We start from the raw sequence: 13,920 nt of genomic DNA on the forward strand, positions 1-13,920 counted from the left end.
GCTACACAAACTGAGGATTTATAATTGGGTCAAACACTTACTTACTCCGTGGTTTGTTTATATGTATGTCCACCCACAGTGCTGCCCGAAGTTTAGGATGCAACTGCGGGTTTAGACAGCAGAGGTCTCGCCCAACTTCAGCCTGACTGCTATGACTCCCAAGGCTATCGTGAGAAGCTGCTCCGAAATCCTGAACTTAACTAAAGAGTGACCCTGTGACACTCTAGTGTCAGAAATAGCGATCGACGTTTGAGAGAGAGATCTGAGGCCAAAAAAGACTTGACTTTTGCAGAGGCGGGGCTGAAAGAGTGGCTCCCCTATGAATTAAATCCTTGACAGATTTTATAGAATTTGTAATACATCACCCTTTTATTAATTTTTCCCTTTACGTTCTCTGTTCTCCGTTAATTATCTCCCCTTTTCAACCTCCTTCCTCTAACTCTCCTTCCCCTCCTTTGCTCCTTCCGTTTTATGTCCTCAAGAGATCTTCTAAATGGAGCAGTTTGGCCTAAAACTGTGTCATTCAGTGACCTGATTCATTTTTCTGCCTTTTTTCATCATGCAGGCGATCCCCTCTATTGTGCAATCCCTACTGCTCGACATTCAGCGGCTCGAGTGTGAATTACCGCCTATTTTAATTCACGTGGTTAGTGGAGGCTCCAGAAATCCCCCAGAACAACTTGTCTTTGTCATTTATAAAAGACTAGGTCAGCTAGGAGAACAATAGAGCAACGCTGTAATGCTGTGATTCTGCACGTTGACAACATGCTGAGTTTTAATTGTATTTTAAAGACTAGGTCTGGCCCTTATTGGTGCTATCATCCCTCCAACTCCCAATTGTGTGGTCAGGCCAAAAAATTGTGGATGAAATTTTATTCCCTCTTGTCTTGAGCTTTCAGACTGTAGCGCCTGTCCCCGAGTTTCTTCATTCTCATTAAGCACCACTGATGTTCTAAACTTTCTCTGCCCCTTTTTCAGGGTGGTAGATGGCAGGAATCTTTCCCAGCATACACTGGACAGCACAGAGACATCCTCTGACACCGATGTGGCTGTTTCCCGCTAGTCTGCCTCGACAGCCGGTCTGACTAAGATTTCATCAGGTAATTTCTAGTGATCACGTTCTGTCACACGTCTAAAATTCCTCTCCTCTCCATTAGGAAGAATTCACCGGGTCTTGCTAGGGCACTGTACTTTTCTGAATATAAGGTTCAGCAAGGTACACAAAGGCTCAACATGTATGCTCTGTAGCAGCAGCGTGCCGTTTCAGTGCATCTTTCTGCAAGATTTTGAGTTAGTGATTGGATCATTTACGTTTCTTGCATCAAATGGTGACCAGCTTGCATGGGCTTACAAGACATTCAATAATAGAACAATTCAAAAGATCTGTTACTTATCCACCCCTCTACTTTGCCGTAGCTGCCATTTTCTAAAAACAGAAATCTCCTCAGTAAAAGCCAATTCAACATGTAACTCTAATGCAACCAAAACAAACCAGGAGTTTTTGAGTTAGACGGCTTCACGTGGTGCAGTAAATTTATCATGCAGGCCTAAATTGCCAGGGTAAGGCACTAACCATGGCAATTTGCTGTCTATGTAGTAAAAATCAGTATCAAATAATTTCAAGCTTATATTTAAGCTATTTTTCTTAATATAACAATAGAGACACAAGAGAAAAACAGTATATACATTTTAAAACTATAGTATCTGCCTCGGATTTGTAAAGAAACGATGAAAAATCAATTTCTGGAAAATGTGCAGATTTAGATGTAGACAATCTAGATAGTAACTTTGATCAAGATTGTATTTTTTTTTAAAGAATTTACTGTGAAGCAGGCGTGTGACAACTATCACTTTTGTAATTCCCAGATGCTGGCATACTGCAGCCCTAAACAAACTTTTGTATGAGCAGAAATCGCTATTGCGGAAACAAAACAAAACTGAGAGCACCACGGAGCCTTATTTTGTAGTATGTAACTAAAAGTCGAGACTGAGCAACAGGACTGGATTTCACCAAGGTTTAAGGAGGACTAAAGAGAGATTCACAGATCTTTTCGGTGCAACAGAAGTGCAACATAAACGATGATTTAATCCTGGTTTAAAGTTAACCTTGGTTGGTGCAACTCGTCCAAAGGCTATAAAGTTGGTCGGAGGAGCTTATTGTACAGGTAGACAAATCCCTAAAGTCTGCATACATATATAGTATGTTGTATACATAAGAAATGTGCACAGTAAATAGACATACATGCACCCTTCATGTTGAACCAGTGGTGTAGCCTGCGTTAAATTAAGACACGTTAAATCCAGACCTTTAAGGCATGCTTTGGTAGCTCCCTCTTACGATCCATTTCACCGAGAGAAATACAGCTAGTCTCACCCAGACACCAATAAATAAGCACCCGCCTTATGGACCTCAAGGTCATTAAGCTGGTGAGGAAAAGTGCAGGCTGGTGGTCTAATTAATGTGCGTCTCTGCCTCCCTGAAAGGCCTTGTTATTCTCTCCCCTCTCTCACACAGAGGCTAGACCAGCGTTTTGTCTGCTGCTCTCGGGCCTTGTTAAAGAGGAGCAGGCTGCCTGAGCTCGTCCCACTGTCTACAACCATCCGCCAGGGGTGAATAGAACATGAAGGGTTTAGTCAGGCTCAAGAGAGACCATTCAGCTGGGGACGCTTCAGGCAAGCAGAGACAGTATTTCACTGGAGGCTTATCTTGCCCCATCAGTCATCTGTTTAATGTCAGATGCCACACTGGGTGGCAGTGTAATAGAATCAATAACACTGGCATGACCCTCGGTGGGGTTGTGAGCCTAGTGGCATCTTGTTCATATACAGTTAGGTACACAAGTATTTGGACAGTGGCACAATTTTTCTGTTTAGCCGATGATGTGGTGTGCTTTGGATCATGAGCCATTCCTTTCCTTCTCCATACTCCTTTCTTCCCATCATTCTGGTCCAAGGTAAACTGGGTTTCTTCTGTCCAAAGAATCTTGTTCCAGACCTGGGCAGGCTTTTTTAGATGTTTTCTGGCAAAGTCTAATCTGGCCTTTCTGTTCTTGAGTGTTACCAGTGGTTTGCACCTTGTGGTAAACCCTCGGTATTTACATTCATGAAGGCGTCTCTTGATTGTTGACTTTGACGATGATACACCTGCCTCCTTCAGTATGTTCTTGACTTGAAAAGATGTTGTGAGGGGTTTTTCTTCACCAAGGAAATCAATATGCGATCATCCACTTTAGTTATCTTCTGTGGTCTTCCAGGCCTTTTTGTGTTGGCGAGCTCCCCAGTGCTCACTTCTTTCTTTTTAAGAATGCACCAAATCGTTGATTTGGCCACTGCTAAAGTTTCTGCCATCTGTCTGAAAAGATTGTTGGTTTTTTTTTTCAGCCTAATGATGGCCTCCGTCATCTGCATCGATACCTCTTTGGACAACATATTGAACGTTCCCATGGGCAGCTACCAAATGAAAATTCAAAACTTTGAATCAACTCCAGACCTTTCATCTGCTTAAGTTGTCACTAAATAAGGAGGGAACGGGCCTCACCTGGCCATGAAACTGATTGTCAGTCAATTGTCAAATTACTTTTGAGCCTCTAAAAATGAGGGACTATGGAAAAAAAATGGCTGCTCCGAAATGGTTAATGCAGTACTTTTGTTAAAACCCTTGGATTAAAGCTGAAAGTCTACACTTCAATCACATCTTGATACCTTTGTCTCAAATCCATTGTGGTGGTGCACAGAGGATAAATTACGAAAATTGTGTCACTGTCCAAATACTTATGTACCTAACTCTATTTGGGAATGTTGTTTATCTGCTTCTACTGCCATTTTTGCTCAATCAAGGCCATCTGTGCCTTTTATGTTATCCATACATCCCATACACTTATTCTAAAGCAGAACAGCCAAAGTAACTTAATCCTTTTGTTTAGTTTTCTGACATATTGAATGGAGCTTGGATATTTTTTCTTAAGAGGGTTTTCTGCTTTATTTTCTTACAGCTCTTGGTTTTTTTAGTTCATGGTACTTGTCTATCATTGTTTGATGGGAGTCCTTTGAGGTTACTAAGGCAACAGTTGAATCCAGTTTCATTTTGGCTGTTCTTTCATTTATTGTACTTGCAAATCCTCCAGCAGTGACCTTATAATTAAATTTGTCTTACTCACGTTCGCAACTGCAGAGTATTGGAGACAAATTAATTCCTAACATTGATTAGTAGTTGAACAAAGAGGCCCATGAAGTGACTATAGTCCTCCCGCACAGAAAGGCAATCCTGTCATTTCTATAGACTTGGATGGTCATTATTAAGGTTTTGTTTAAACAAGAGAAAAGTGACACAAAAAAGTCTGGGAGCTCTGCCATGTTCAAGGTGGCCTAGGCCCAATCCATTAGGATAAATACAGCAGTTACCCATGGCTTCATATTGTCAGCAGCCTCAGTCTGAGCTAATAAAGCACAAGACACAGTGCTGTAATGAGTAGATCCAGATATTTAAGATTCTTCTCACAATGAGGAGGATTTACAAGCCTTCTCTCCTATAAGAAAATGAAAGTCCAAACATCTGGTGCAATCATGGTACTTAAACAGGAAGAGGCACTGTTTATCAATGAGCCAGAGGCTGAGTTACAATGTTGGTGGTAGATCTCACAGGGAAAAGTGCAGAGGGCTAGAAACACCCTCTGCTTCAACCATGATCGTTTGGCTGAAGTCGTCAACAGGTCACAACGCTGACGATGTCTTCAGCTACAGTCAACTCCTGTGCGTTTAAAGCTTTTTTTCTTTTTCTTATAATGAGTTAAGATTTACGTCCCCTTGCCGCTTCCCCCTCGCCTTTTCGTCATTGTTCCGAGGAGGAGGGGTCACTGCGGATTTGTGCAGAAAGGAATCACCTTTTAAAGGGGATCTAAATTAAAAATAGGGCACAGCCACTGCCTGCTGCCCACATGAACAGTAACAAGTTGCTTTTCACCATTCACATGTTTTGACCCTCATGCTCTGATCGCTGTATGCCAGTCTCTTTATTATGCATCAGATTAACATAAGAATAGTCTTTGTTCAGGTATTACTTATAATGAACTATTGTATTGAGGATTCTGGTCTTGCGTTATTGTCCTAGTGGTGTTCATTTGATCTCATTGGAGGATCGGTGAGCCGTCCAAACAGTGTAATTCAATTTTATGTTTGTGCTTGTGTGCTGGGGGTGGGAGTACGCCTGATTGTGCAGCAGTGCATACAATGTGCTAATGTGCCAATGGTTATTATTAGCACAGAGATGTAAAGGATGCAGAACAAGTTATAGTTTTCTAGGGGTATTGATATCATTAGCAGTATTATTTTGTCTTTCATGCCATTCATCTCCTTTGTCTTGTGTAACCATGAAATTAACACAATCATAACATGGTTAGGATTTTGTGCCTGTGTATTTTAGTAGCTTTTGTCTTGTTTATAATGTGTGGGTTTGTGTCTGTGTGTGTGTGTGTGCATGTCAGTAACAGACCAGACGTGTGCGTGGGGGGTGGGGAGTGGGGGGTCTGTGCCAGTAGTAAGTGCAAAGCCGCAGTGGAGCCCATCCCCTGCTCCCTCCCTGAGACGCCTTACTTGTAATAAGGAGAGGAGCCGCAGCCCCTGGCCACTCCTTCCCCTTCTGCAATTGGAAGAAAGAGGCCACCTCCCTCCCCTTCCTCATTGGTATGCAGGCGGCGCAGTGTGTGTATGAGGAGAGGGAAGAGAGAGAGAGAGAGAGAGGTAGCAGTCAGTGCAATGGGATAGAGGAGAGCGAGGAGGAGGAGGAGGAGGAGAGTGAATGAGAGCTGCTGGATCTGCCTTGCCTGCATGCCTGCCTGTCGTCTGCTGAAGCTGGGTTTACCGCCACGCTGCACTGGCACAGAGCAGAGTCAAGGCTCCGTTTGCACTGCCATCCGTCACTTTCAGCACCAGATCTCACTCCAGCGACGCCATCAGCAAGGAAAACCAGGGATCGAACTCACTGGGCTTTCTCCATCTTCACAGGGGCACAAAGCAGCTACGAAGGGGCCTGACGCTAAAATTTAGGCACCAGCTGCTGTCTCAACCAAAACCCCTTCCACCTTATCCCGTCCTTACCAACACCACCACCACTCCTCTCTTGCTCCTCCCTATGCCCTTGTCCTCGGCGGCTCCTCTCACCTCCCTGGCCAGTATATGGATAGAAGCTCCCTGTTTCAGCTCATACAAGAGCAGGTAAGGAAGAGAGCAAGCAGCGGCAGAGGTTTCTATGGTTACGGGCTCCTTGCCACCTCGCCGTCTATCCAGGGATTGAGACGTTGAGGCTGGGGTGAGAGCTGATGTTGGGAGTGATAGCAGGGGCTGTTTGCACGGGCAGAATGAGAGCGTGAGACAACATGACGGATGCGAGCATCATGGACCCATGTGGGCCCCGAGAATGTGAGGTCAGATCATGAGCCAAACCGGGGGTGGGGGGGGGGGGTCATGTCATGGTTTTCAAATGGATGGATATAAGAATGGATGTATAGGTGGATTTTATTGTTTTAATCTCTATTTGAATAATGAAGTAAAAATCATGGAATAATGGTCAGTCATCACAGAGAAGCCATGTAGCTGCTGCATTAGGGTTTGCAGCAATCCTGCTATATGTCCATGGACGTGTGTCTGTGACCGTGAGTGCTTATACTTTTGAATTTCCTTGTTGTTTACTGTGCATAAAGACATCCAATCTTATCATCTCAGGGTCCAAAGAGCCAAAGATTGCAAAATTACTCAGCTTTCCATTTCCAAGGGTCAAGCAACTAGGCAGTTCCTGTGAAGCCCCAGTCATGGTTTTTCCTTTAGAATAGAGAAGCTGTGATTTGGCTTTAAACTTTTCCCTCTTTTTCAGCCTTGTTATTGAAGATGATTGCCAAGAACAAATACAGTGTTGGTGGCCATATTTAGGCCAGTGAAAAATGTTCCTCTTGGCATCTGGTTTCTTAAAGTCATGTACTGAGCTACAGTTTTTGCTTCCAAATTAGATCTGTGTTTGAATTTAGCTATGGTCTGCCATCTCCAAAGTTAACAAACCAAAACGGATTTGAAGGCAGATTCTACCCAGAGCACATGTATTTGTGCAGTGCTTCCTAAAGACATATGGGATTATGTGTATGTGTATTTCCAGGTCTATTCGATGTCTGGTATTTTACTCGATGCTTTCCAATGTGTCCCCTTGGACTGGTCTGCTGGGGTTTTGGTTGATTGGCAGCTAGATTGGGCAATCATTCTGTCCAAGAGGGAGAAATTGATTATCTGCTGCAGGGTTTAGGGGTCACGAGTGGCCCATCAGCAACACATTGATCAACAAACCCAAGAGCCTTTTGGAGACGTGTCTGTGTCTGGGATAATGTGCACAGTTGGACTTTTATGAATGTGTGTGTTTTTGTAACAAGTGGAGGAAGCCCGTGTGGGTTGAGTGAGAAGATGCTCTGTGGTCACACTGGTGAGTCATTTACTGTATAAGCACTTCAGCAACAACAATACATATTCCTTCACAGACGCATTTAAATGCAGTATCAAAGAGGCTGACTCATCTGTGTCAGTATCCATTTTTGATGTAGCAGGCCGTTGGGCTGGAGATGAAGCCAATATTTCCACACTGTAGACGTCTGTTTTTTTTAATTGATTGTGGGGTTCACTCTGCTTGTGCCAGTATGTTCATATAGGCAGTTTGCAAGGCCACAGTTGAACAGGCCGCATGCCTATTATGCTCAAGTCTAGACCAAATCACTCACAATGGCTGACGACAGGCTTTTTCTACCTATGGGACACCATGCAGCGGCCTTTGATTTGGAAAAGGTCTCTCTAATTAAACTAGAATGAAGTGAAATCTGCCAAAAGCTTTTGGACTACGAACAGGAAAGCTTGTTTTTAACAAAGCCCTGCTGCCTGCCCAAACATTGGGCACTTTTTTTCTCATCTTTATCCAGGAAAATGTTGTTCAGAGCACGGCTCATGTTTTTGCAGCTCTGCACTCTAGATTGTTACTGCCACATCTACTGGAGACTTCCCACAATGACCATAGGATCCCGTCAGCCTCTAAGCACATCCACAGGAGCAACTGGAGGTCAAGTGCTTTGTATCTTAAGTGTAGGTGTTTGTAAAGTGAAAGGATTAGTCAGTCATTGTCATTGCTTAGTTTTTCATAGTCCAGGGTGTTGAACCTGCAACCTTGCACCTTTTTACCAAAATTCCAGGGCTAAAGCAGAGGGGAGATTGCAACCCTGCCACACTGAACCAAATGAAAATGCTGCAGGGGGAGAGAAGAAGAAAGCAACAGTGGCAATATGAGTGAGTTTATTAGTCTTTGTCTGCAGGAGGTTGCAACGCTGAGCTCAGGCTATTTCTGGCCTATGCAGGCTCACACATATGCTCATGATCAGAGTGTGCACACACACAGACACAGTTTCTCTGATAGTCTTTCTATTGCAGTGCCACTGATAAGGCAACTTGATGGTCGGTAGCGCTCAGCCACTTAAGTACACTATCATTAGTTGCTGAATATCCCCCCTCATGTCATTCACTTCTTATCTGGCCTATTCTTATCTTTCCCATAAGGACCTGGGGGTTCTGAAAACTATTCTGACATATTAATGTCAAGTAGAAAGAATAAGGCTCTTATACACTTTCCCCTTTCATCATTTTCTGATGCTGATTTGCATCGAGTTGTATTTGAAAATTCCTCTGGCTGTTTGTACTGTGTTTAAATGCCAGGAAATGCAGTTAGAATATTGTTTCCATCAAGGAAAATTGCTTGGAAGTTTCTCTTCAGTTGTCTCCACTCGAAGAGAGAGAGCAGTTGGGATCTTAGGGCCATCACATTGCAGAGTCACAGTGGTAAAGTTTGAGCGTAATGACAATAACAGCAGTACAGAACATGCACTGTGATAATTACAGAGTCAGTGGCCCAGTTGTTGATGAACACCAGTGAGTCCTGAGGGCAGCGGAGACAATTCAAAGGGTTTTATCTGATGCTATGCAAATATGCTTTGCCCTGTAAATGCCACTGCCCTCTGCAGACACACAGCCCTGTTCAGGCTTGACAGTCTTGTTCACAGAGACCAAAATAGTCTGTCGTATTGGCTCTGTGTCACTGGGTTAGCGCTGTGTCGCTGAAACTGGGCCTGGGAACCATACCAGTGCTGCTGTCGCATTCCCATCTCATGGAAATTATGATCACCGTTTTCCAATGAGTAAATACTGTTCATTCAACCTCTAGAATCAACCCTTCAAACTCCAGCTCCGTTATGTGATCAGATGTATGATCAAAACAACATTTTGGCAATTGGTATGGTAAGGATATTAGGACTTTTTTATACTCTTGCTTTGGACAGCACACAAGTATTGTAAAAAGGGTAGGCTTTATAAGCTGTAGCTCCAGCATCTTTTCTGTTGTCTATCGGTATTTTATTGTTTTGTTTTGTTTTTACTGTACTGTTTCGGTGCGAGTAATTGCCTTTCTTAATTTACCAAATTGTGTATGAATTATTTACAGACAAAATGCTTCTATTTCGATTTCAAAATATCTGACCAGGCGGAAATTATTGCTGGAGAGTGTGCAAAAATGGCATTATTCAAAGTAAATCCTAATTTAATGTGAGTAATCAAGACAGCAGAGGGTAATTCGATTTAGGGCCTTGATTAATCTGCCAATTATTTTCTTGAGTAGATGTTTGTCAGAAAATAGTGAAAAATGCCCATCATAGTTTCCATGAACTCAACGTGATGTCTTCAGGTTGCTTGTTTTGTCTGATCACCATATGATGTGACCTCAGTATGTGACCTCTGTCACTGGTTGCGTGTCAGCATTCTGCATGTAGGACCACGGGACTGGATGTGTTTCAGCCCACTGGCTGTACTAGTATCATGGCTGGGGTTTTGTGGTTTGTCCCTGAGGTGGAGGTGGAGGTTTGGTTCTTGAGCCCCTTTGGATCAGAAGTATAAGTCAGCCATGGGCTGGGGTCGGTCTGAGTCGCTGCGCTGAAGGTAATAGAGGTCCCCGGGGTTAACGCTGAGATCATTCCCCTGCAGTCAGCATTCCACTCCTCATACTCGTGTATACATTTTAATCCATCCTCGTCCATCCCCTCCTACTTGCTCTTGAACCAGCCAAGTTTGGTTGCTCTCAACACCTCTACCTTCCATCCATAATCTCCCGCCGTGCCTCCTTTTACATCTATACCTTGCCTTTTTTTTATTACCACTTTGTTCTTATCTCATTGTTCTCTTTCCGTTGATCAGTAATTCTATTTTTCTTTCCCTTCTAAGGCATCTGTATCCTTCCCTCCCTTCATAGTCTCTTACTCTCCCCCCCTTTTGTGTCTTTCCTTTGCCTCTCGAACGCCAATATGTAGGGGGGAAAGGGGGGGGCGCAAGAAAGGGATGACACGCAGGCGACCGGTAACCATGGCAACGCATGCAGCTTATCAAAGTGTAGCCCTCACCAGTGTTGGATCGCTTCAATAACTGCTTCCCTCTCTGTGCTTTTTCCCTCCTTCTTCCAACCCTTTCTTCTCTCTGTCTCTCTGCCCACCCCTCCCTCTCATTAATGCACGTCATTAGCGTGCCCAAGAAAGAAAAAGAAAAAAAACAGGCTCTTCTTGCCAACACTCATTCATCTCAGTGTACCTCGTCTCGCTAATTGATAACCCTAATTGGGTACAACAACCAATCCTCCACCTCCTTGTATCCTCAGCAGACAGTCTCCCCTGTGTAACGTTCTTCCTGAATAAGGTCAGACTACGAAGGGAATAGTATCTGTGCAGTGTGACAGCTCAGTGTCAACACTCGGCTTGCATAAATGTGCACGGCCATATACAGTGTGTTACAGTGTCTGAGCCTCTGCTGCTGCTGTATGTGTAGTGATGTGCTGACATATGGAGGCTGACAGTTATCAGAAGTCCCCGGTGTGGCTCTCTGTTCCCCCTGTCAGCCCAGGCTGAACCAGGAGCACATTAGAATCTGATCTATCTCCCCTCTGTGGCAAGTGGATGCAGAGCACTGGAGTGTGTCACAGCCCTCTTATATGAAAGAGAAGAAGAGGACTCACCGCCTGACTGCTGGGCTAGGCAGATGCACAGAATAACGGCATTTTTATTCTCTGTGCGTCTTTGTTTCATTTCTTTCTCCTCTCTGGCTGACACTGTTCTACTTTTCTCTCATTTCATACCTTCTCCCTCTTCTACTGTTCCTTTAATTTCAACATTTTTCATTTTTTATATTGCACTGACAGACCGATCACCCACCTCACTCTCCCATTTTCCATTTCTTGCCTCTCTGCTGTCTTTTCTGTGCTTTTTCTTCCCCCTGTATTCCTCACACATCATCCTGGCGGCCTACACATCTCAAACACTGGCCATATCTACACCATTTTGCTCAGCTCTCCCCAAGGGAAGACTGGGGCCATGTTTTAACAAATGTCCATGAAGCACACAGTTAAAGGGATTATCTAAAAATAGACCTGTGCCTGTTTTTCCCACCTTGGTTCATTTTTATTCACGAATTTGGTTTTACGTGCGTTTCAGGCTGCCTTGAGATCGCTGTCTGTCAGTCTCTACGAACTGGGAGCTGAATGTTGAGGTTACAGTGAGATGTTATAGGGTAAATGATTTTGCCCCTTTTTTTCTAAACGGTCCTCGCTCAAACACTGTACATGACCTGAAGAGTGTTATCAGTAAATGTTGTGGAGTCGACAATAGTTGTGTGTGCACAGAATCTTTGTTTATATTGGATATAGGCATTTTCTTTCCCCCAGTTGAGAGCGTTGTGAAAGTATCTTTACTAACAAAATCCCTTCACTACATTTACCAGCAGTGGGAAAACGCTCATTCGGAGTAAAGCATCATCAATAATAACCCATTAGTTCCTGCCTCCACTCCGCTCTCCCAGGTGAATAAATACTGTACGTAAGTGTTCAGGGGAACGAAAAAGGCAGATTAAATGTAATTAAGGGGATGCTTGTGTTCAACTAAATGACTGTAAAAAGGGGAAACAAAGCACATACAGTTAACATATTCGGAAAGAGATTGATCGTCTTTGCTCCTTTGTTGAGCAGTAGAGCTTAAAGCTCTGAGCCTCCTGCAGTAGAGACTGACACGGCACAGCGTAGTTTAATGCCGCTCTCCTCATGCAGCCGGTGTAACACCTTTGTCTAACCGTGTCAGAGCAGGCCAGGTCCAGACTAAGACGGCCTAGATGGGATTCTTCTCGTGGACTCATGACATTGGCAACGATGATCCAGCACGACTGACTCCACACTGACGCAACATCTGAAAGCTCACTCCTCCCTGGGGCAACGAGAGGCTGTTGGTTTACTATCCGAAACCTAATGAGGCTTTGTTAACATTCAGGAAACAGTAAAATGAGAAGCAGCAAGGGCTCCTTCCATGTGGTCTCTTTGTGCTGCTCCAGATTGTCCACAGGCACATTTTCACAAACAGTCAGATGCACTAAGGAGAGCTGGCATTAGACACTAACGCTCCATAGGAAAACTAGTGAATTGCATTTAAGAGGAAAAGGTAAGGGAAGAAAATCAAGTAACAAGTATGCGAAGCTGCCGCCCAAAAAAAACCCACATTACATAAACCAAGCGTAGATACACACCCTATACTTTACAAGCCATTTTTAACCCGGCACTATTTTAGACAACTACACTCAGCCATTTTTATGACACTCTCTCGCTTAAATCAATTACAAAGAGCAGCACTGGCATCAGGCATCAGCAGTAATAACCCATGGGGCTGTGGGTCTCAGTGAGTGAGCGGTGATTATAAAAACCACACTGACTGCACGCCGCAAATGTAACCAAGGACAGACTGACAATGTCAAATGAAGCATCCACTGAGAAACAAAGACTGAAAAGTCAACCTCATTTAATACCGAGGAATGTTTGTGTTTTTTCAGGGAAACTGCAGGTCACTGCATATTAGAATGACGTGCCCACCTGTCTTCTCTCGCTGCTCCCAACAGTAACAGCAACCATCCTGCTGTTTGTTTTGGCAGACCTGCTCTTATAATGAGGTTGAAAGGGGCATTTTCTTGAGGCAGGTCTAATTCTTTCAAAGGCATAATAGAGACCACACAACTTAATTAATACCGGTGTCGCTGTCTGAGCTTATACCATCAGCCCTGTAGCTCTCATTTTTTTCTTTATGAGTATCTGTTTTGTCTCTGTGTGTATATATATATATATCTCAATTGTCTTTTACTGATACATTCTCCCTCAGGGCAAACTCACTTCATCTCTGCAGTGCTGCTTATTATTAAAAGATTTTTGCAGAAACACCATCTTCAAGCCGACTGTTTTTATCCCAATGATCTGAGAGTGGGCTGTTGTTTTTTCAGCTGGACCCAGAGAACACCGGTTTCATTGCAGTGGAGAACTTCACCAGCTTGGTGGAGCACCATGAGCTGCAGCTGGACCCATCCAAACTGGACATGCTGTTAGCCCTCGTCCAGAGCAATGAGGAGGGACAGGTGTGCTACCAGGAGCTCATCGAGCTGGTGAGTGGAAGCCAGACGCACGCACACAGATACAGACAGTATTGCAGAGGGAGACGCATGAAGCATTTCCTGTCCTGCAGCCCAGGCACAAAATTCCACACATACACTTTTTTTTGGATTTTTAGAAAGGTTACAGAATTGATTCAGACAGAGCCAGCCAGCACCGCAGTGGCAAAAATTGACTCAACCATTCAGGTCATTGTTCGGCAGAAGGAGGATCAATCTTTCCAGCTAATGTGTCGGTAAATCCAGACACTTAACCTCAGAAGCCTTGCACTGCAAGTAATAGAGAATGCCCACACCAAGCTGACAGAGCTTCGGACAGATTTTATTTATCATAAGTGATATATTACAACACATCTTACTGTCCTATTTTGAACCATCGTGTATATTCTAACGGCA

General features: G+C 43.9%; 1 protein-coding gene across 2 annotated transcripts in view; it reads left to right on the plus strand.

Annotated features, from left to right (window-relative positions):
• The first annotated feature begins 5,726 nt into the window (after positions 1–5,726).
• Positions 5,727–13,920, plus strand: part of rhbdl1 (rhomboid, veinlet-like 1 (Drosophila)) — a 40,578-nt gene continuing 32,384 nt past the window's right edge. The window contains exons 1-2 of one of the 2 annotated variants that reach the window (XM_040134319.1): positions 5,727–6,210; positions 13,360–13,518. In XM_040134319.1, coding sequence (XP_039990253.1) covers positions 6,172–6,210; positions 13,360–13,518 — 198 coding nt within the window. In that variant the 5' untranslated portion in view covers positions 5,727–6,171. Of the gene's footprint in view, positions 6,211–6,331; positions 6,420–13,359; positions 13,519–13,920 lie in introns of those variants that run through there. The other variant, XM_040134318.1, reaches the window with a different exon arrangement.

The sequence above is a fragment of the Xiphias gladius genome, chromosome 9, assembly GCF_016859285.1.
Source record: "Xiphias gladius isolate SHS-SW01 ecotype Sanya breed wild chromosome 9, ASM1685928v1, whole genome shotgun sequence".
Taxonomy (NCBI): domain Eukaryota; kingdom Metazoa; phylum Chordata; class Actinopteri; order Istiophoriformes; family Xiphiidae; genus Xiphias; species Xiphias gladius.